The sequence below is a fragment of the Capra hircus genome, chromosome 8 (assembly GCF_001704415.2).
Source record: "Capra hircus breed San Clemente chromosome 8, ASM170441v1, whole genome shotgun sequence".
Lineage (NCBI taxonomy): Eukaryota > Metazoa > Chordata > Mammalia > Artiodactyla > Bovidae > Capra > Capra hircus.
The window spans coordinates 41,006,057-41,030,650 of record NC_030815.1 but is presented as its reverse complement, the minus strand read 5'-3'; the positions used below and the strand labels follow the sequence as shown (position 1 = coordinate 41,030,650).

Below are 24,594 nucleotides of genomic sequence, written 5' to 3'. Positions count from 1 at the left end.
GGTTTTATTTTCTTGGGCTCCAAAATCACTGTGGATGGTGACTGCAGCCATGGAATTAATAGGCACTTGTTACTTGGAAGGAAAGCTATGACAAACCTAGAGAGCGTATTAAAAAGCAGACATCACTTTGCCAACAAAGGTCCATATAGTCAAAGCTATGGTTTCTCCAGTAGTCATGTACAGATGTGAGAGTTGGACCATAAAGAAGGCTGAGCATGAAGAATTGATGCTTTTGTATTGTGGTGCTAGAGAAGAATTTTGAGAATTCCTTGGACAGCGAAGAAATCAAACCTGTCAATTCTAAAGGAAACCAACCCTGAAAATTCATTGGAGGGACTGATGCTGAAGCTGCAATACTTTGGCCACCTAATGCAAAGAGCCAGCTCCTTGGAAAAGACCCTGATGCTGGGGGAGAATGAGGGCAAAAGGAGAAGAGGGCAGAGGAAGAGATGGTTAGACAGCATCAGTGACTCAAACCCTGAGAGATAGTTAAAGATAGGGGAGCCTGGTTTGATGCAGTCTATGGGGTCACAAAGAGTAAGACATCACAGCAACTAACCAACAGTTAATCAATTAAAAAGTATATGGAAAGGATAACTGGATGGCTTCAGAAAATACCCTAACTATATAATTTTCTTTTTGAATAAATCTACTAATTGTCAATATAGCATTAATGTACCACCTCCTAAAGTATACGATGCCATGTTATTACATATGATTCAGATGAGAGTTCTGTGATCAGCTTTTAAAACACCGCATTTCATTCCTAGGGGATTTCTCAGAATCTTTAAAAAACGAACAGAAACTTACAAGTCCTCAAAAGAAGTTCATGTAGTGTTTTTCTGCTTGTGTGATTACAGAACTTTTTTAGAGAACTAACATTTTATGAAAAACATTTGATAAATTCTCTATTGAGTTTGATAAATCTGTAATTTAAAGATTATGAGAATGCTTCCCATTGGTCAAGTCTTATTGCAATGGAAACCCACACAATGAAAACCTCAACATTTTAAAACACTGATCATCTCTGACCAGGGGATAATCTTCAAAGAGTGGTTGATAAGAGAAAATTAAAAGTGTTTTCAAAAGATATTTCTTAATTTGGACAAGATATAGTATGATGTCTTTATTTCCACTTTGACTAACACTATGGAGTAAGTGGGGGAAATGAGATTCAAAAAATGGAGATGGGAAAGAAAAAAAAATCATCATTTAAAAAAACTGATTTCTCAGTTACATCAAAAAATTTCAACTGAATGGGACTCTCTCTACATGGTATGCAATGTTTCCCAGCTAGTTTCATTACAGTAGTCTAAATTATTAAATACCATAAATTGTAAGAATCTATAGCAATGGACAAGCCTATGAACCAGCCCAGTAAAAAATATTCTTGGGAAAACTATTGCCAGGAAATACATAAATGTGTGTTCCTACAGAAGTAATGATAAATAGGAACCAGAATGAATTAGATTACCTTCTCCCTTGAGTAAAAAGCTATTCTACTCCAGCACTCAGTACTGAAAGGCAGTTTCAACTGAAATGTATGTTCACTTACTGTCTCCCATTAATGACAGTAATTGTCCATAGTCACAGAGAAAAAAAGTAAACACGTTAGGATCATCAATGAAAAGGATTAAACATTTTTATAAGCGATGACACGTATCTGTGAGGGCTATCATCACCTCTTGAGTCAAACCCTGTGCATTACGGCTACTTGGCAAGGCTGCTGGTGACAGAAGCAACAGCGAACCAGGATTTACTAACCATGCACAGGCTGCAAGGCCATGTACTGGATGCGTGAAAGTTCATGATAAAGATCAGCATCCCGATCTGGGAGAGTAAGTAGCAAAAAGCACTTGTTAATACACAGAAGTGGGACTCTCAATATGATCTGAGTCAGGGATCAAACACTAGCTGGCTATTAATGCACGGTGCTGAAAATGAATGTGGACTACTCTTTTCTAACACACATGGAAGTGCATCAAATATAAAGAGTAGAAAGACTCTAAAATGAACTTTAGAGAAAAAACTGTACATAGTTAAATGTCAGCACTGCAAAATTACAGAAAGATTGAAATAGCTTAAGCTGAAAATTTTTCTTGTTTTATTTTAAAAAGATGTTCATAGTCCTCTAGCTACTAAAATGTTGAGTGTAATTCATGGCAACGCAATGTTTCTTCAGTAAAAATGAAAATGATGCTACAGAATCTTTAGTCAGAAGCACTAAAACTGAAATTGTAATGAAAGGTTTTAAGGATGCATCTTCTTTATCCTGACCAAGGGTGCACGTTTCTGACATAATTAGCTGGAGTTGAGGATATAATCTGGGCACACACAGACTGGATCAAAGCTAATTGGACTTTGTGGCAAATGAACTCGTGACCTAGACCTCATTAGTCATGATCTAACTAACTGAGTTTGAGGGCCACAGAAAATATATGTTGGCACAAGATATTTACTTTGAATTATTTCTGCACTTAATGGGCCCTATAATTTTAAAGAGTCAACTTTTAGAGATGTTGTTTGTCTAACGTTTTGTGAATGAATGAATTCACTGATCTCGTATTTACGCATATAGAAGACCCTAGTATCAGTGGTGGGATAGCTTTAAAAGGCACAAGGCAATATGCAGAATTCAGAAAAAAAATAACTAGAGAGCAAAACTGTATAGTAATAACTAATGTTTAGTGAATGTTTTCAATTTCTCAGAAGCTATACAAAACACTTTGGATAAACTATCTCCATATTTCATAAACGAAGAGAGTGAAGCAGGCTGTGTTATCTTTTACAAAATCACACACTAGCAATCACCCTATTCTACTTTGGGCCAATGATAAATGACTGTGATAGATACAACAAAGTTAATTTTCTCAACACCCATCCCAACTATCCTTTTCCTTTGCTGTCACCTACCATATAGACACAAAAGCTACAAACCTGCATTCCTAGATTCCTCTGCAGCTAATTACTTTGTTACACAGATATGGCCAATGAGATATAAACAAAAAGGGAGCTAGGCGTTTCTGGGAAAGCCTGTGTGTGTACACACATATTTATATGTACAGATGTACATGTGCATATACAATGTATCTTCTTTTTCCACCTTCTGTCTTCTTCTTGTCTGGAATACAGCTGTGATGGCTGTTACCAAAGCAGATTTACTACCATCCCAGCAAATCTTTGCCCTGATATCCCTGAGCTGCTAATGTCAGCAACAGACTGAGAGGAAGTACCGTTGTGGATGTTTCTAAATGCTCATTTCCTGTCATCTTTTGGTAGCTTAGCACTAAGCTGGCTCAGGTGGTCTGAGTTAATCCTAATGGAAGAACAGGCTGGGGGACCTGAACTTTAGAGGCAGCCACTCCTCCCTAGATAAGAAAGCCATGTTTTTTCTACTAAATAACCAGTTAATGTTCACTACCCCTACTCCCTAGAAATATGGAGCACTCTGTGAGGCCAGAGATCTACTGAAGCAATTTCCACGGTATCGTCCAGTCTTACTAGAGGTATCTGCTGTATGCCAGCTTGTAAAATCTCTTCAATAAGGCTTATTTTATATTTGCACACATAGTGCTAGTTACTTGTACAATATGCTAACTCTGGATTTTTTTGACAAAAATAAAAGCCCTAATTTGTTTAAATCTCTGTCATATTTTTTTGGTTTCTTAGCTGACTGGTTGCAGTAATAAACATAAGGTAAAACGTTATGGAATAGAGAGTGATAATGTAGCCCTCCAGCGGGGTCTGCTAAGGCATTACCGAGGATGTCTTTGAATTAGGAGAACAAACTAGGTAGAAAATGGTACTTGCTTAAACAAAGGTAGAAAATATAATGACTTTACTCTGAGGTTCTGGAAGGAAATATGCTACAAAGAAGGATGCAGCAGCAATACAACTGAGTGACCTCCAGCAGTGTCTAGAAACCCATTTATCTTCCCTGATACCATAAAGGACCAAGTGGCAGGCATCCTCATTTTTTTTGGGTCTAAATGCCAATAAGAGTTTAGATTTATGGTAGAGATTCCAAAAACAGGCTCCAGAATGTCCTGGCCTTATACAACAAAGAGGTAAAGAATATTCACAGTATGTCTAATATATATAAAGTGTTATAGATTCACTAGAGTAACAGAAATGTGCTGATCCTTCATCATGTGCCCTTCACCTGCTAAGTCACTTCAGTCGCATCCGACTCTGTGTGACCCCATAGATAGCAGCCCACCAGGCTCTCCCATCCCCGGGATTCTCCAGGCAAGAACACTGGAGCGGGTTGCTATTTCCTTCTCCAATGCTTGAAAGTGAAAAGTGAAAGTGAAGTCGCTCAGCCCTTCACCTAAACTGATGTAAATAAAATAACAAAATGACAACAATTCCCATTCAGGAAGAGTTCTTCTTAGTATGATAAATATATAAAAGAATTTGTTGCACCATGGTGGAACTAAGAGTCTGGGTACATTGCTATTTTTACTGTACAGGGGACAAATAAGTTACCTGCAGAGGAGGGCCAGCCAAGGTTCACGACACAAAGGAGGACGTGACATGTCAGTCTACAAAGATATTGCTATACTGGGTATAGTGGTTTGGGAACAGAAGAGAGAAGCAGAGAATGATATTCCAGCAGAGGAAACAAACCACGTGTCCAATAATACAGAGGCATGAAAGGGGAAACAAGTACAAAATTGGTTGTTCCTAGAACAGATGGAAGATAAAGCCAGGGAGATAAGAAGGGGGGTGGGGCGGGGACCAAGACAGACAGACACATTTTACTTTATAGCTAATATAGGTTCTAAAGGCAGTGGTGTTGTAGGCAGATTCAGTGACCAAAAGCAATAAGAAAACAAGAGACGAGCCAAGATCAGTGAAGAACTTTCAGTTTTGTATCATCTACTGTAAACCAGGTCCTGTGCAAGCTGTTTTACATACTCTGCCTTAAATCCTCACAATAAGCCAGTAACAGTAAGTTTATTATCCTCCCACTTTCCAGGAAAGAATAATAAAAGCACAGAATAGTTGAGTACCTTGACCCTGATTATAAAACTAATAGATAGTTAAACCAGGATTTTAAGATGTTTAGCTATAATAAGAATAAATGCCACTTTCTACATACTATACACACTTCTGCCGTTAGATTTATTGCAGTGAAACAACAACAAAAACCACACAAAAATCCCTGCTCCTCATGGAGCTTACAGGTTGGTGTCATGGGGGTCTATGAAATCACCCAAGAAAACATTAGGTGCAGTAAGAATTAAGAAAGCAGAGATTCTCAACCTAAGGCACAGCAGCCTGGGGCAGAAGAGTCAATAAGAGAATCTGAATTCATTACAGACCGAGAGATCTAACAGATTGGAAATGAAAACCTGTGGGAAATGAAAACAAATGTGGTGACTTATAACAGTTCTTAGTCCCTTTATTTATAATAACATCTTGAATCTCCAAGTGGCTGAAAAACTAATGAAAAAAATATACAAACTGACATTATTGTTGATGCAAAGGAGATAGAGTGAGAGTTGGGGAGGGAGGGGAAGTTCAGGCAGGAAAATAAGATTTGTTGAGTATCTGGCACTTTTACATAGAGTAGTTAAGTACCTCATTTAATAAACACACACACACACACAAACCTTCTCCTAATCTACTAATACAGTAGATTTATATTACTTTACAGAAGACACACAAAAATTCACCTTATTGATAAAAACAAAAAGCATGGATTTTAGAAGGTATTATTACGATACAGAAATCACCAACAAGGGGGTATGTTTTTCTCAACCAAGAGAAAATCATTCATGGGTACAACAATTTAAAATTTTAAAATATTCTACTGGGGTAGAAATTTTAAAGTATTTTAAACATATTCTACTGGGGTAGAAATTTCAAAATATTTAAAAAATATGGTACTAAGGAAAATGAGCACCTATTTTAAACAAACACAAACAAGGCTCAAAACATCAGTGTAAGTTCAATAATGTTACTCTGGTTAAAAAAAAATACTGTGAAAGCAAGGAAAGAACTTGGGATGAGCAGAGGGTGTCAGGAGGCGCATTCCTTTCTCTGAATGGGGGAATGAAGACGGCTCCCCCACATGAACTTACATCGCTCCATTGGTATAGACAGTGTCACTCCCCTCCACGTACTGCACCTGAGCTGGGTAGACATGCTGCACCTGCTGCACGGTCTGCACCTGCTGCACCTGGAAGGCAAACACGAGGACCTGGTGAGAGGCGCCTGTGACAGGGCGAAGGCGCAGCGCCGGATTTACTGCGAAGGTTTTCCTAGGGTATTGAGAAACCCAAGAACGTTTTATGATGGAAACCATTAGGTTCATGCTAATTTCAGCGTAAGTACATGCTGGGTCCAAAGGTCCAAATCAAATGTAGCATTTATGCTGAATAAATTCTGTAACGTTCTTGCAAGTATGTATGTATATACACACTTCAAGTGTTTAGAGTGAAATTCTGAAAGCTCTGCACTTATTTTGATGGTTGACGAAATTCTCTTCAACCTGGCTTGTAAATGCTACATTTATTTTTTAATTAAAAAATTCACAGTGGAAAAGTTCAAATACTTACATGTAGAAAAAAATACTATAATAAACCCCATGTACTCATCATCCAACATAAACAACTGTCACCAGATCTTCCTCTTCAGCCTCTCACAGGATTATTTAAAAACAAGTGTAGAACTTACAGCATTTTACTGGTAATATTTCATTTTTTCTTAAGAGAAAAGAGCTACTGTTAACATGAATACAATACTAACATCATAAATAAAACATTAACAGTTCCTTAATATCATATAAAACCCTATGTTTGTTCAAATGTCTCTAATTATTCCAATGTTTTCTTAAAAGTCAGCTTGCTCAAATCAGATCCAAGCAAGGTCTACCCATTACATTTGGTTGCTATTTCCTTTCTTTCTCTTTTAGTCTCTAACAGTTTCCCATCCTTTTTATATTTGACTGTTAGTTATTTGTGACTGAAAAAACTAGATCAGTTATCTACTAGAATTTCTAGAACGCTAAATTTGCCTAATAGCATCCCTGAAATGTTGCTTAATAAATTCCCCTATCTTCTATACTTCCTACAAATGAATAGTTAGACCAGGGACCCTGATCAGATTCAATTTTGAAAAAGCTGTGTACTATTGTATCATATAAGTTGCCACTGAACAGCTGGTTGTCTCTCATTCTGCAGTATTATTTGATCAAGAACTTCAGGTGTTGTCAGCTGGTTTCACTGGTTACAATGTTTCCTATCCATGTTTACTTGAGGATATCACTAGTCATTGATGATCTTTTTCTGTAGCAATTACTTTAATTAATAAAAGGTTTCAAACTTGTGGTAATCTGATTCTGCTATTCTCTCTTCATTCATGAATAGAATTCTATAAAAGAATTCTTATTAATATTTGATTACTCTGAATTAAGGTTTGTACAGGAAGAACAGGATAAATGCATGATTTCACTATTTATCGGTACTCAGAATAATCATTTTATTCCCTTAGCTCCCTCCCCAAGGTGACCAGTGTTGCTTTCAGTTTGATCTTGCTTGTATCCCTTAAGATTTTTAGCTTTTGAACATATTATATATATATATATATTTTTTTTTAACAGAGCAATCGTTTTTTTTCCCTACAATTGTCCCATTTTTGACTAATGGTAGTGCCTTCATGGGGGCTTTCCTGGTGGCTCCATCAGTAAAGAATCCACAATGCGGGAGACCTGGGTTGGATCCCTGGGTTGGGAAGATCCCCTAGATGAGGGCATGGCAAACCACTCCAGTATTCTTGCCTGGAGAATCCCCATGGACAGAGAAGCCTGGCAGGCTACAGTCCATGGGGTCACAAAGATCTGGACACAACTAACTGACTAAGCACAGCACATACACAGCGCAGTGCCTTCATGACCACAGTATCTTTCTTAATTCTCACATCTGTCCTAGACCTGAAATCAACCATTTTTTAAAAACCCCTGGGTCTTCTGTTTTAGTTGTAATATAAATATGTAGAAACTGCTTGAGAAAGCAATTTACCAACAGGCAAACTATTTGACACCTTTGTGATTTCTTCTACAGAAATATTCATCATATGAAGAGTTGCTATACAATATTATTTTTAAAAATACAGCTTATAAGAACAATAAGAAGGAAAAACCTTAATGACTACAAAAGTGGAGTAATTAAATATAGATGATCATTCTATAGAATATATGGTTGATAATAAAAGAATGTGAAGTGAAGTTGCTCAGTTGTGTCTAACTCTTTGCAAACCCATGGACTGCAGCCTCCCACGCTCCTCCATCCATGGGATTTTCCAGGCAAGAGTACTGGAGTGGGTTGCCATTTCCTTCTCCAGGGTATCTTCCTGACTCAGGGATTGAACCCGGGTCTCCTGCATTGCAGGCAGACACTTTACCCTCTAAGCCACCAGGGAAGCCCAATATAAGAATAAATTAAGATTAATATATACTATATTAGTAGGATCTCTAAGACATATTCTAAGTGAAAATGTTGCTGAAAACTACTTAACAATGTGTGCTCAGTCACTAAGTTGTGTCCAACTTTTTGCAACCCCATGAACTGTAGTCCACCAGGCTCCTCTCTCCATGGATTTTCCAGGCAAGAACACTGGAGTGACTTGTCATTTCCTTCTCCAGAGGCTTACAATGTAACTTGATTTACGTATATATGTGCATATATGGGCACATGTGCATACAAATGTGCTTAAATATATAAAGGAATATAGAAGAATGCACACTGAATTTCTAAACATGGTTACTTTCCTGAGTGACATTAAATGAGATGGGAGAGAATAAATGACTAACATCCTTTATGAATTCACATCTGTATTTTATATATCTCAATATATGAAAGGACTTTCACTTCTGGCCACGATGGAGTAAATACTACTGGAAATGCCCTCCCCCTGTAGACAAGTAGAAAAGTAGACAAAATGTGTGAAACAGTATTTTCAGTCATTCAACAAAAAGGCATCATGCGATTCTGTTCCTTAACAGAAGGAAAACAAACACAGTGAACCCTTTGATGATCTTGGAGACCAGGATGCAGAATATAGAGCAGGAATGGAAAACAAAGCAGAGCATCGTGACCTAACTGAGGTGAGGAGATACTGAATTTGGGGAAGGCCGAGTCACCTGAAGTTTGAGGACAGTATCAGAAAGGAAGTTAAGTAGAGAAACAGATCCAGAAATGTTCATAGAGATCCCCTTGATGCCGATTACGAAGCTCCACATGTGCAGGGACACAGAGATGTTCAAGTTCTGACCATCCATAGTGTCATGACCTTTTTGAACAGCTAGGACATTCTGTAGAAACACCAGAGGGCAGAGCCATAGTATTGATAAGAGGACTAAACTATGTCTAGAATAAAACTACTCTGCATGTGTGCTAAGTGGCTTCAGTCGTGTCCGACTCTTTACAACCCTACTGACCATAGCCTACCAGGCTTCTGTGTCCATGGGATTCTCCAGGGAAGAATACTGGAGTGGGTCGCCATGCCCTCCTCCAGGGGATCTTCTTGACCAAGGGATAGAACCTGCATCTCCTATGTCTCAAAAACTACTTTATGTCCACCCTAACAAATCTAAGAGAAAAGCCTTGATAATATCCACAAGTAACTGCCTATATGGAACTAAATTTAACATTTGTAAAGGAAGATATAAAAAATCCAGACATATAAAACCATAAGAATCACAGTGTCTATCATTCAAAAAAAACAATTATGACATATGTAAGAAGCAGGAAAATGTGATCGCTAATGAGGAAGAAAATCAATCAACAGAAACAAATCTAGAAATGAAAGATATGAAGTGGCAGAGAGACGTTAAAACAACTATTCTAAATAGCCTTGAGATTTAAAGGAAAATGCAAACATGGTAAGAAAGAAAGAAGCCATAATGAACTGAGTCAAATTTGTGGAGTTGAAAAATACAGTGTCTGAAGTGAAAAATTTGCTCAATGGAATTGAGAGATTACATAATGCAGAAGAAAAGACAAGTTAAGATGAAAACTCAGCAATAAAAACTATTTGCAGGCCAGGAAAAAAGAAATAATGAAGAACAGAGAAAAATAGAAAAATATCAAGTAGTCTAAACAATGTAACCGTAGTCCCAAAAGAGGAGGAACAGAAAATATATTTGAAGGAAGAGTGGTATAAACTTACAATTTTATTAAAACTATAAACACAGATCTAAGAAGCTCAATATATAAGACAATGTATACACAAATGAAAACCACAGTAAAGTGCATTATAATTAAAAAGTGCTAAAGGAGAAAAATTCCTAAGCAGACAGAAAACAGATACATTGTATACAAGGCAACAGGTATTAAAATGACTGAAAACTTCCCAGTCAAAAAATACAAGCCTAAGATAATCAAATAGCATGTATTTAATGCAGTGAGAGAAAAACTTCAATCAAGAATCCCATAATCAGTGAAATATTCTTCAAAAATGAAGAGAAAATCCTTTCTTTGACCAAAACTTAAGATCATTCATTCTGCTCTAGCAGACCTCCAGTGAAGGGAACCACAAAAGAGAGTTTTGGACTAAAGGAAAACAATTTCAGATGGAAAATGGGACTTACACAAGAAATGAGGAGCACTAGATGGTAAATCTGTAGGTGAGGTAATTTTGATTATTTTCTCATCTTTTAATTTCTATAAAAGATAACTGTCTGTACAGAGTAAAAATAACAATATGTATATAACAGGGCTTATCACATATGCAGAAATAAAATGTAAGTATGACAAAAATAGCACAAAAGAAATTATACTCAGTTTAAATCTTGATTGTCATGATGGCTAAAAATGTAAACTCTAACTATATACTCTCCACCAGGACACATTTTAAATATACAAAGACAGGTTAAAAATAAAAGGATATGAAAAGACAGCTTTGGCAAACACCAATCACAAGAAAGAGTGGCTATGTTAACATCAGTCAGAGTAGACTTCAAGACAACCAATACTACCAAAGAAAAAGATGGAAATTTAATAAAAAATTATCAAGAATAAATAATACATCCTATATGTCTTTGCATCTAAGAACAGTTTCAAAATAACATGAAGCAAAAACTGAAAGAATTGAATGTTAACCAGTTTCCTTTGTGGAGGCCAATATGGAATGGTTGCAAATTCAGTTAATTTGGAAATAGGAGAACTCATTTTAGGTCTTTATGCTGACGCTTGCTGTTTATATATTGGGAGAGTCAATCCACTTAACTAATAATTTTTTGTGTGTGTAAAGAAAAACTATACCTACTCTGTCAAAGAGAATTGTGAGAATCTAAAACTACTAAATATAAACAGAAAGCATTTCATAGACATATATGATAATTATAATACATTTTGAATAATGAAACATTATTAAATACTTTGAAATAAGAATCTTGTCTTCTACATCTGTGTAATTTTCATCTTTATATTCCACTTGGTTTCATCCATAAATATGTACAATAAATGTTCATCAAGAGTTCCTTCAAATCATGAAATTCTATAATTAAAGTAGAAATGAAACTCAAAGTGTCATGAATCTTGGAAAAGAATTTTGAGTAGATGCTGGCTAACTCATCTAAGACATCAATACATAAATATGGCTCTTGATTACATTGAGACTTAACTGTACAGTGTAAAAATAGAGTATAATTCTTTGCATTATCTACCAAGTTAAAGAACTGATGAAGTAAATAAAAGACCTATTAATAGAAAATAGAAAAACACTAAAAATAATGAATTATAGCATATATTGGAGATAACACAATTTTCCTTATTATCCAGACTAATCATTACAAACTAGGCTGAAGAGGCCTTGAAACAAATTAGTGATGAGAAATGGAATTGCCTACAGTTTGATAAAGTATTTTTTCAAGGTATAATGACACTGAAGGAAGTAAAAGAGGAGTAAAGAGCAGAAAAAGAAAGGAGAAAGGAAAAATAACTACCTTATGTTTGTACGTCTCATTTCACCAATGAAAAATTGAGGTCCTTTTAATTTTTAATTGAGGGTTATTTGACTGTCTTTCCTTTGTGGGGGAGGGGAAAGTGGAGCCCTATCATTGGTAAAGGTCACTGGAGAGGCACAGAAATGCTCCCTGCCTATCTCAAAATTATTCAGATCTAGGAAGAGAGATATATCTACAAAATAACTCTATTGAGACTTATAAATCCAGTCACAGGATGGAAATGCACATGTAGAGCCTTTTGTACATTTTGATACACTTCCCCAAACCCAACACCTTTATACTATATATATTGCACAATAATTAAATAACACCCTGTACCTAGCAAAGGAAATGCTCAGTGAATATTTGTGCAGTTTATAATATCTTCTAAATGTGGACATGTATTCATTTTTTAAAAAAACACCAAGAAATACTCATGATTCCAAAGCAAATTGATGTGATTACTTTTAATGCCCTTTAATGTGTCATTAAAGACCAAAGGTAAAATTTTAAAAGGAAGTTGCATGCTATTTTCTTTTTCCTAAAGTAATTAACTGTGATCTTAAATTTGTTCAAATATTATTTTATACCATCTTTTTGTTAAATATTAATTTCTATTCAAATATTTACTAAATTGCTATCTTTTGTAAGTTCATTTTCTATTTTATTTGCCAATCGCAGTGCAGGAACTGTTCAGGTTAGCAATGCTGAAAGAAAGGAAAACGAGCATCCTGTAGGCATCTTATTACTATTTCCAGTAAAAGTATTTTCTATCCATCTCTGTGAAATCTATAAACTGTCACATTTTACTGCCTACCCTACCAAGTCCTCAGGGGAAAGGAGAATGATTGAAAAAACCCTACAGGAAGTTAATTTTCTCTTAATTTTATTGTATTTCCAAGAAAAATTCTCAGAAGTGTTTCCAAAGAGGATGAACAAATAATTTTCAACACTTGAATTTTAATAAACAACAAATTGGTAAAAATATGAATTGAAAAGAGATGGAATTAACAGAAATAAACCAACAATTTCTACAATTAAATGACCTTGGGTTAATTTTTAAAAGGCTACATAATACATATCAGAATGTTGCTGGGAATGAAGTCAAACCATAACATTCTGTAGAAGAAATTCATTCATTTTTTGTCAACTGAAGGGAAAAAAATCCTCCAAATATAAATATATGTAACAATGTATATACATTTATACACTAGATGAATTAAACTTAATAAATACTCTTACTAATACACACTTAAATGGAAGCACTTCATTACTATTCAAATGTAGTATGACAAATGCCTTTCCTTATTTTACTGCATTTTTATAATTCTTATTTTTATAAAAAGAAGTGAATACCAAAACAAACTACATACAACAGGAAAATGTGCTGGTTCAACAGAATCAATTAGTATATTTTGAGGACAAATTTATACAATATGTTGTTTTGGATGTGCTACAAGAAAAATAAAATGAATCACACTTCAAAACAGTAATGCTTTTCAACAGTAAATGAAATCATTTATAATTGTTAAGCTTATTAGTCAGTTAAGAATAACACTAGTCTCTCTAAAATGTCTTTATTATGTCAAGATATTCATTGCCTTTCTTGTATAAAAGCATTCCTTACACATGTGGCTGGCATAAAACGTCTAACTTTAGTACTGAGAACTGTCAAAAACTGCAATAAGATGACTTTAATAAACCCGCAAGAGATATGAAAGAGCTCTCAGAAGATTAAAAACAGGGGATATTAGAACAGCTACGTTAGAGACTGCTATGTGACTGACCAAAAGTGAGGCAGAAAGAAAAAGATCAACACTGGAACAGCTATTAATAAAAGGGCAGAGGGGAAGTAAGACATCCAGAGTAGCAGCAGAGAGTTAATTAGAAAAACCACCTTGTGAGAAAACAGAAAGAACTAATTCAATAATTCTGGACGAGAAAAACTGTAGGGAATTGAAGGGACTGTGGAAAGACAGTCAAAAAGTTCAATGACTACAGCATTAGGGCTGCCTCAAAAAGATGTAGCAACAACAACAAAGGATTGTAAGGGGAATTTCTTTAGAAGCACGGTTATGGGAACAGAAATCAAAACCCGAAAACCACTGTTTTCAGTCTTGGTTAAAATTAAAAAGTAATCATATATTACAGAGGTGTTTAATAAATCTTGCTGAGAAAGAATCCCACAAATATTATGAAGGTTCAAAATTCATTTGCAGGTACCAGATGGTTATACGTTTTGATCACAAGATCATGGTGAACAAAAAGCATGGTTAAGTGACAGAACAGGTTAAAAAATTACTACTAAAATATTCTCCTTATGTTTGCTGAAAACAAGAAGTTTCCCTAGATCTTTATTGTTAATTTACCAAGTTCTACCTGGGATATTCAATGATGACTATAAAATTCCTGTTTTATCTTCTAAGACTGGTAGCCCTCCACTTCAAAGAATGTGATGAACATGAACTGTTGGAAAATAAGATATTGTTTATTTAAATGACAGAGTTCGTTTTATGCAGAAAATGGAATCTGTTCATTTACATTGTAAAATTTAAATAGCACTCTCACTTAAAAAGTATGTTGCACTTTGTTTTTTTTCAGAAACACTCAGATTTTTTGGATATACTTTTCTTATAGCAGACTCTACGTAAATAAAAGATGCTTCTAGCACATTCAGATCCAACAAACATCATGAAGCCTGCTTCATCAATAGGACTAGAGATAAACAAATGTATAGGAACTATTTACTAAAATTATATGATTGTTACAGACAACTAAAAGTTATTATGAAAATTATTGTTATACTTGGACTTCAAATAGAGTCATATGAAAGCTAATAATACAGTGGTAAGTAAGGTCCTGGCTCACTTTCTCATACTTCTGACCACATGAAAATGAGTCAATAGGGAATGAATTATTTCAATAAATCACCCCAACTGCCTACCATCTATCTTCCCCCAAAATACCTAGTTAGCTTCAAAGAACGGAAGTTACCTGGTAAAGGTGAAGCAAGTTCCTGAAGACAAGAGCGGAAGTGCTTCTGGGAGGAGGGATGTGGCCAAGAGAAGATTTAGCTTATAAGGATTTCTCAATAACAAATTTGATAGATATTTCATAAAATATATAAACTTACTTTTGTGAATCAAAAAAAAAAAAAAAAAAAACAAAGTAACAACTACTTTCTACAAGTGAGTAACATTTTCTGTCATGATTACAACACTAAACATTTTCCTTGGGGCCCAGTAGGACAGACCAATAAGATCCTACTAAACTAAGTAATAATTTCTAGGTGAAGAAATTTAGTAAATAACACTCTGGTGACCTGATGGGGCAAATGAGCTCAGTATACCAATCTCACTGCCATATTAGAAGAAGACTTTGGAATGGGAGGCTACTTCAGTCTTTCTAGTAAAAGGTCAATCTACTATAGAATCTATAGAAACTTAGAATATCAATAAATGTAAGCAGCACATCAGAAAATCTAACTCTGCACAAAATACACTTCACAACTCGAGACTCACCATTAGAATATGCATTTTGAATGTATTCCATGGTGAGATCCCACAGGTGCAAACTCATACGTGCACCCAGTGTATACGGCAATTAAGTATGTCTACAAGATAGGAAAGATGTTGATTCCCAGTGGGTGGAGTACATGAAATTAACAGAATGAATAATTAAACTTAAGTGTCAGCAGACAAAGCACTGTAACCTAAAAAAGCAGAATTCCTTAGTTCTATATGATTGTTAAACTAGCACTGAAACTATTAGTAGTGACATGCAATATTATTTCATTTGTTCCTCACAATTATTCTAAGATGAATTAAAGATGGTAGGCATTTTTGCCCCCATTTTATAAATGGTAATATAAGTACAACATATAGTGACAACCCAAAGATATGGTGACAGGTAGCAGTGATTTGATTATGAATCCAATCTTAGAATTCTTTCTAAAATACCAGTGTTTCTGCAAATATGGGATTAATAATACTAGTGATACAGAGGCAAAATAATAAATGACTATAAAACAAATGCTAAGAATTTATTCCATTTTCAATCATTTTTGATGTATCCTGATATGTCAAGGAAAAGGCCTCAGTCTTTTGATTCAGTTGCTCATCATGTCTGACTCTTTGCAACTCAATGGACTGCAGCATGCCAGGACTCCCTGTCTGTCACCAACTCCCAGACTTTACTCAAACTCACGTCCAATGAGTTGGTGATGCCATCCAACCATCTCATCCTCTGTCATCCTCTTCTCCTGCCTCCTTCAATTTTTACCAGCGTCAGGGTCATTTCATATAAGTCAGTTCTTCACATCAAGTGGCCAGAGTATTGGAGCTTCAGCTTCAACATCAGTCCTTCCAATGAATATTCAGGACTGACTTCCTTTAGGATGACCGGTTGGATCTCCTTGAGTCCAAGGAACTCTCAAGAGTCTTCTCCAACACCACATTTGAAAAGGGTCAATTCTTTGGTGCTCAGCTTTCTTTATAGTCCAACTCTCACATCCAGACGTGATGACTGGGAAAACAATAGCCTTGACTAGATGGACCTTTGTTGGCAAGGTAATGTCCCTGTTTTTTAATATACTGTCTAGGTTGGTCATAACTTTTCTTCCAAAGAGTAAGCATCTTTTAATTTCATGGCTGCAGTCACCATTTGCAGTGATTTTGGAGTCTGCCAAAATGAAGTCTACCATTATTTCCCCATTTATTTGCCATAAAGTGATGGCATCAGATGACATGATCTCAGTTTTCTGAATGTTGAGCTTTAAGCCAACTTTTTCAGGCTCCCCTTCCACTTTCATCAAGAAGCCCTTTAGTTCTTCTTCACTCTCTGACATAAGCATGGTGTCATCTGCATATCTGAGGTTATGATATTTCTCTCAGCAATCTTGATTCCAGCTTGTGCTTCATCCAGCCCAGCATTTCTCATGATGTACTCTGCATGTAAGTTAAATAAGCAGGGTGACAACATACAGCCTTGACATACTCCTTTTCCTACTGGAACCAGTCTGTTGTTCCATGTCAAGTTCTAACTGTTGCTTCCTGACCTGCATACAGATTTCTTAGGAGGCAGGTCAGGTGGTCTGGTATTCCCATGTCTTTAGGAATTTTCCACAGTCTTGTGATCCACACTGTCAAAGGCTTTGGTATAGTCAATAGCAGAAATAGATGTATTTCTGGAATTCTTGCGCTTTTTTGATGATCCAGTGAATGATGGCAATTTGATCTCTGATTCTTCTGCCTTTTCTAAAACCAGCATGAACATCTGAAAGTTCAAGGTTTACATATGGTTGAACCCTGGCTTGGAAAATTTTGAGCATTACTTTACTAGCATGTGAGATGAGTGCAATTGTGTGGTAGTTTGAACATTCTTTGGCATTACCTCACTTTGGGATTGGAATGAAAACTGACCTTTTCCAGTCCTGTGCCACTACTGAGTTTTCCAAACTTGCTGGCATTTTGAGTGCAGCTCTTTCACAGCATCATCTTTTATGATTTGAAATAGTTCAACTGGAATTCCATTAGCTACACTAGCTTTATTCATAGCGATGCTTCCTAGGGCCCACTTGACTTCACATTCCAGGATGTCTGGCTCTAGGTAAGTGGTCACACCATCGTGATTAGCTGGGTCATGACGATGTTTTCTGTACAGTTCTTCAGTGTATTCTTGCCACTCTTCTTAATACCTTCTGCTTCTCTTAGGTCCATACCATTTCTGTCCTTTATTGTGCCCATTTTTGCATGAAATGTTCCCTTGGTGTCTCTAATTTTCTTGAAGAGATCTCTAGTCTTTCCCATTCTATTGTTTTCCTCTATTTCTTTGCACTGATCACTGAGGAAGGCTTTCTTATCTCTGCTTGTTTTTCTTTGGAACTCTGCATTCAAATGGGTATATCGTTTCTTTTCTCCTTTGCTTTTCGCTTCTCTTCTTTTCACAGCTATTTGTAAGTCCTCCTCAGACAGTCATTTACCTTTTTTGCATAACTTTTTCTTGCAAATGGTCTTGATCCCTGTTTCCTGTGCAATGTCATGATCCTCCATCAATAGTTTTTATTTTTATTTTTATTTATTTTTTTAAATGTTTTATTTTTTATTTTTAATTTTAAAATCTTTAATTCTTACATGCGTTCCCAAACATGAACCCCCCTCCCACCTCTCTCCCCATAACATCTCTCTGGGTCATCCCCATGCACCAGCTCCAAGCATGCTGTATCCTGCATCAGACATAGACTGGCGATTCAATTCTTACATGATAGTATACATGTTAGAATGTCATTCTCCCAAATCATCCCACCCTCTCCCTCTCCCTCTGAGTCCAAAAGTCCATTATACACATCTGTGTCTCTTTCCCTGTCTTGCATACAGGGTCGTCATTGCCATCTTCCTAAATTCCATATATATCACGGCCCATAACATCAGAGAAGGGCTAGATATATTTTTAATATTTTTAAAATCATTCCTTTTTTTTTTTTTGCTTTTTGCTTTTTTGTTTTTTTTTTCTTTTTTTTCTAGCTTTTTTTTAATTGTTAAGTCTTCTATTTCTCCTCTAATTTTTATTTCTATAACCTATTATTACTATTTTTTTTTTTTTAAGGCAAACACCATATATACTCTTTGGATGGTTGTTGGTGTGTTTTTTTTTTTTTCTTTTGTTTGTTTGTTTGTTTCTTAATAATTTTTTTTCTTTCTTCCTTTTTCCTTCTGCTTTTCTTTAATATTGTATCTTTGAAAATCCAACCTCTACTCTAGATTTTTAATCTTTGCTCTTAGGTTTTTGTTGTCAATTTTGTACATTTAAAAACCCAAACTTCACTACCCAAGTTTACCTGAGAGCGAGATTACTGGCTTGACCACTCTCTCCTCCTCTGGACTCTCCTTTTTCTCCACCAGGTGGCCTCTGTCTCTTTTCTCCCCCATCTCTTCTCTATCCAACTCTGTGAATCTCTGTGTGTTCCAGACGGTAGAGAACACCTAAGGAACTGGTTACTGGCAGGATTTGTCTCTCTCCTACTCATTCCTCTCTCTTATCCTCCTGGTCACCTCTGTCTACTTCCTCCCTCTCCTCTTCCCCGTATAACTCTGTAAATACCTCTGAGTGGTCCAGACTATAGAGCGCACATAAGGAAGTGACTACTGACTAGCTTGCTCTCTCCTCTCTTGATCTCACCGCATCTCATTCCAGTTACCTCTAACTACCCCCTCCATCTTCTCTTCTCCTTGTAACTCAGTGAACCTCTCTGAGTGTCCCTCAATGTGGAGAAACTTTTCATCAATAGTTAATCAGGCACTATCTATCAGATCTAGTCCCTTGAATCTATTTGTCACTTCCACTGTATAATCATAAGGGATTTGATTTAGGTCATACCTGAATGGCCTAGTGGTTTTCCCTACTTTCTTCAATTTAAGTCTGAATTTGGAAGTAAATAAGGAGTTCATGATGTGAACCACAGTCAGCTCCCGTTTTTTTTTTTTTTTCCTGCATAGAGCTTCCCCACCCTTGGCTGCAAAGAATACAATCAATCTGATTTCCGTATTGACCATCTGGTCATGTCCATGGGTAGAGTGTTCTCTTCTATTGTTGGAAGAGAATGTTTGCTATGACCAGTGCGTTCTCTTGGCAAAACTCTGTTAGTCTTTGCCCTGCTTCATTCTATACTCCAAGGCCAAATTTGCCTGTTACTCCAGGTGTTTCTTGACTTCCTATTTTTACATTCCAGTCCCCTATGATGAAAAGGACATCTTTTTGGGGTGTCTAGAAGGCCATGTAGGTCTTCACAGAACCATTCAACTTCAGCTTCTTCAGCATTACTGGTGGGGCATAGACTTGGATTACTATGATAGTGAATGGTTTGCCTTGGAAACGAACAGAGATCATTCTGCCATTTTTGAGATTGCATCCAGGTACTGCATTTCAGACTCGTTTGTTTACTATGATGGCTACTCCATTTCTTCTAAGGGATTTTTGCCCATAGTAGTAGATATAATGGTCATCTGAATTAAATTCACCCATTCCAGTCTTTACCACCTCGATTCTGGAAATCAGGCTCCAGTGTTGGATGTTGTCAAGCAAAAGCATTTAGCCAAATCATATAATATTTCATTTTATGTAGTACAGATGGTAAAGAATCTGCCTGCAATGCAGGAGACCTAGGTTCGATCCCTGTGTTGGGAAGATCCCCTGGAGAAGGAAACGACTATCCACTCCAGTATTCTTGCCTGGAGAGTCCCATGGACAGAGGAGCCTTTGTCCATGGGGTCAAAAGAGTAGGACACAGCGACTAACACACACACACACACACACACACACACACACACACACACACACACACACACACACACACACACACACACAGCTTTATGTTTATCTTCCATTTATGTCAAGGGACATATTTTTTTTTTCACTTTAGGCAGAAACATAATGTTCTCTTTATTAAATTAATGTAAGTAATTTTATAGAAAACTAGTACATAAAAATATAGTGGATTCTGCAGAAATTAAAAATCCATTAATCAGTTTGCAAAAGACTGAAACTTGAAAATATTCTACTACATATCAAACACAATAAATCATACTATTAATAATGACCACCAAAAGGCTTTCCAATTTAGAGAACTTTACATTTCATACAGAATTCATACAATTAGTTGCTTCATTGTATCAACTTACTACTTACATAAATTTCTAAATGAGTATAGTAGCCATAATACTATCATAGCAAGAGTCAAGTTAGTTTTAAAGGAAATTTTGTGTATCACTTACTTTTTAGCAATATTTCATTTATTCTAATACTATTACAATAGAAGTTATACATAAATACAGTTGCATAAGATTCAAACAAAAAGAATAATCAGAGTAAAATGTGACTCTCTGTGTTCAAATCACTCAGTCATTTCTGACTCTTTCCAACTCTATGGACTGCAGCTCACCAGGCTCCTCCCACCTCATGCTCACACTCCCAGCTATTCCTGTTCCTGCACATAATGACTAACAAACTGTAAGACAAAATGCATTTCTCCGACAGTTCGGTTCAGTTCAGTCGCTCAGTCGTGTCTGACTCTGCGACCCCATGGACTGCAACACGCCACACTTCTGTGTCCATCACAAACTCCTCGAGCTCACTCAAACTCAGTTCATCAAGTCAGTGATGCCATCCAACCATCTAATCCTCTGTTATCCCCTTCTCCTCCTGTCTTCAATCTTTTCCAGCATCTGGGTCTTTTGCAATGAGTCAATTATTTGCACCAAGTGGCCAAAGTGTTAGAGCTTCAGCTTCAGCATCAGTCCTTCCAATGAATATTCAGGACTGATTTCACTTAGGATTGACTGATTTGATCTCCTTGCAGTCCAAAGGACTCTCAAGAGTTTTCTCCAAAACCACGGTTCAAAAGCATCAATTCTTTGGTGCTCAGCCTTCTTTATGGTCCAGTTCCACATCCATACATGACTACTAGAAAACCCATAGCTTTGACTAGATGGACCTACCTTTGTTGGCAAATTAATGTCTCGGCTTCTTAATATGCTATCTAGGTTGGTCCTTTTCTTCCAAGGAGCAAGCATCTTTTAATTTCATGGCTGCAGTCACCATCTGCAGTGATTTTGGAGCCCCCCAAAATAAAGTCTGCCACTGTTTCCACTGTTTCCCCATCTATTTGCAATGAAGTGATGGGACCAGATGCCATGAACTTAGTTTTTTGAATGTTGAGTTTTAACCCAGTTTTTTCACTCTACTCTTTCACTTTCATCAAGAGGCTCTTTAGTTCCTCGTCGTTTTCTGACATAAGGGTGGTGTCATCTGCATATCTGAGGTTATTGATATTTCTCCCTGCAATCTTGATTCCAGCTTGTGCTTCATCCAGCCTGGCATTTCACACATGTACTCTGCATATCAGTTAAATAAGCAGGGTGACAAAATATAGCCTTGATGTTCTCCTTTCTTGATTTCATACCAGTCTGCTGTTTCATGCACAGTTCTAACTGTTGCTTCTTGACCTGCATACAGATTTCTCAGGAGGCAGGTCACGTGATCTGGTATTCCCATCTCTTTAAGGATTTTCCAGTTTGTGATCCACACAGTCTATAGCTGTGGCATAGTCAATAAGGCAGAAGTAGATGTTTTTCTGGAACTTTCTTGCTTTTTCTGTGATTCTATGATTCAAATTGGATGCTGGCGATTTGATTTCTGGTTCCTCTGTTTTTCCTAAATCCAGCTTGAACATCTGGAAGTTCTTGGTTCATGTACTGTTGAAGCCTAGCTTGGAGAATTTTGAGCATTACTTTGCTAGCATGTGGGATGAGTGCAATTGTGCAGTAGTTTGAGCATTCTTTGGCATTGCTTTTTTTGGGATTGTAATGAAAACTGATCTTTTCTAGTCCTGTGGCTTTTGCTGAGTTTTCCAAATGTGCTGGCATATTGAGTGCAGCACTTTCACAGCATCATCTTTTAGGATTTGAAATAGCTCAGCTGGAATTCCATCACCTCCACTATCTTTGTTCGTAGTGTTCCTCCAATATCCTTCCAGTAAATTCACCTTCATGTATGTTTTTGTTTTCATACTAGCCAGGAAAGTTAACACTATTTGCTACAAGAGACAGCTTTCAAATGTCTGTGCTTTAAATCCTAAGTTACCCACCTACAGAGGGTACAAGGAGCCCACGATCCACATGTTCACTTTAGAGACCCTGATTAACAAGGCTCTACCATTCTGTACTTGTGTGACCTTAATGTAGCTTTAGAGGAGCTAAGAGACTGTAGAGGTGGCATCATGGCTCCTAAATACTATGACTCACACATAATGCATTCCACTTTTGCTCACAATCCACTATCCAGAATATGCCACAGGGCCCAACCTAAACATAAGGGAAAATACAGAGCTGAACATAAATATATGTTACAATACCATTTTGTTCAATAGTACATATATGAATTTGGTGAAAGAGAATGTGCTTTCCTGCCATATACTTTTCTTCGTCTTAATGATATACTCAGAGCTCTTTTCAAGTATGTATGTATGTGTACATGCACAGACAACTATTTTTATTGGTTTCACAGTAAGTATAGCACAGCTAAATCACTTAACCATTCCACTATTGATGAATATTCAGGCTACTTTTGCTCTATTATAAAAAATACTATAAAAAAAAGAATATACCTAACTTTTAATCAAACATTTTATGGAGGTGATTCTGTCCATATGTTTACTGGCCATTGGGTTCTCATGTTCTGTGAACAGCCTATTCATATCCTATGTTGACTTAGCTATTGTACTTTCTTCCCTTAATGATATACAGAATCTTGTTAATAAACATGATGAAATTTTTATGTACTTGATATTTTTTCCTTTAACTTTACTTATGGTGTTTGTTAACTATTACTTGGCAAAATATATCAAGGTTTTTCCTATAAACCTTGTGATGTTTTATATTCTACATAAGACAATCTTCCTCCTTTTAATATTATGAAAAAATATTGTCCAGCTTTTGTTTCTATTGGTTTTGAAGTTTAAAACTGATTAGTTCTAGAATATATTTTGGGTTTTTAGACAAAGGTATAACTTTACTTTTTCTAAACAGATAACCAATTTTTCTTAACACCATTGCATTATTTGCACCAATGTATATATTGCATTATCTTTTTTTCTTATTTGAAAGAGTATATTTATCATAAACTAAGTTCTCATTTTTACTTGGATTTGTTTATTTACTCCTGGTCTGTCACCATTCAGTTTTCATTACTATAGCTTTGTAGCATTTTATAAGGTTAGTAGAACAAGTCCTCCATGGCTATTCTTGTATATATTCTTTTCCATTAATTTTAAGATTAGCTTTGCAAATTTTAAGAAAACACTGATGGATGTTTTGGTTGGATTATGTTGAAACTGTGCATCTGTTTGGGAAAGAAATGAATTCTGCATAACACGTAGTCTATCCATCCAGAAACACAGTAATCTCACCACATATCCTTTGTAGAAAAAAAAATCTCATTTTTAAATTTAGGCCTCTTTAACGTTATTTCATATGTGAATTATAAGCTTCCCCCTAACTCAATGGTTATGAGCACCTATTATGAAGCTTGATGCTATTTTTCAAAGTGATGTGGTAGGCAGATTTCTAAAAATCGCTGATTCCAAACCTGCATACCTGTCACCTATGCAAGTGATGAGAGATATCTATCGTGATTGTGTTACATGGCACAACTGAAGTTAAAATTGAGACTGACTTAGCCTCAAACTACTGCACAATTGCACTCATCTCACACACTAGCAAAGTAATGCTCAAAATTCTGTAAGCCAGGCTTCAGTACATCAAGGCTATATTTTGTCACTCTGCTTACTTAACTTACATGCAGAGTACACATGCGAAATGCCGGGCTGGATGAAGTACAAGCTGGAATCAAGATTGTCAGGAGAACTAGCAATAACCTCAGATATGCAGATGACACCACCCTTATGTCAGAAAACAAAGAGGAACTAAAGAGCCTCTTGATGAAAGTGAAAGAGGAGAGTGAAAAAGTTGGCTTAAAACTCAACATTCAGAAAACTAAGATCATGGCATCTGGTCCCATCAGTTCATGGCAAATCGATGGGGAAACAATGGAAACAGTGACAGATTTTATTTTCTTGGGCTCCAAAATCA

At 36.3% G+C, this 24,594-nt stretch overlaps 1 protein-coding gene across 4 annotated transcripts in view; it reads right to left on the bottom strand.

Annotated features, from left to right (window-relative positions):
- Positions 1-24,594, bottom strand: part of RFX3 (regulatory factor X3) — a 341,608-nt gene that overhangs the window by 122,242 nt on the left and 194,772 nt on the right. For all 4 annotated transcript variants that reach the window (XM_005683704.2, XM_018052027.1, XM_018052029.1 and 1 more), the window contains one exon: positions 6,090-6,187. In XM_005683704.2, the coding sequence (XP_005683761.1) occupies positions 6,090-6,187 (98 nt within the window). The remainder of the gene's footprint in view (positions 1-6,089; positions 6,188-24,594) is intronic.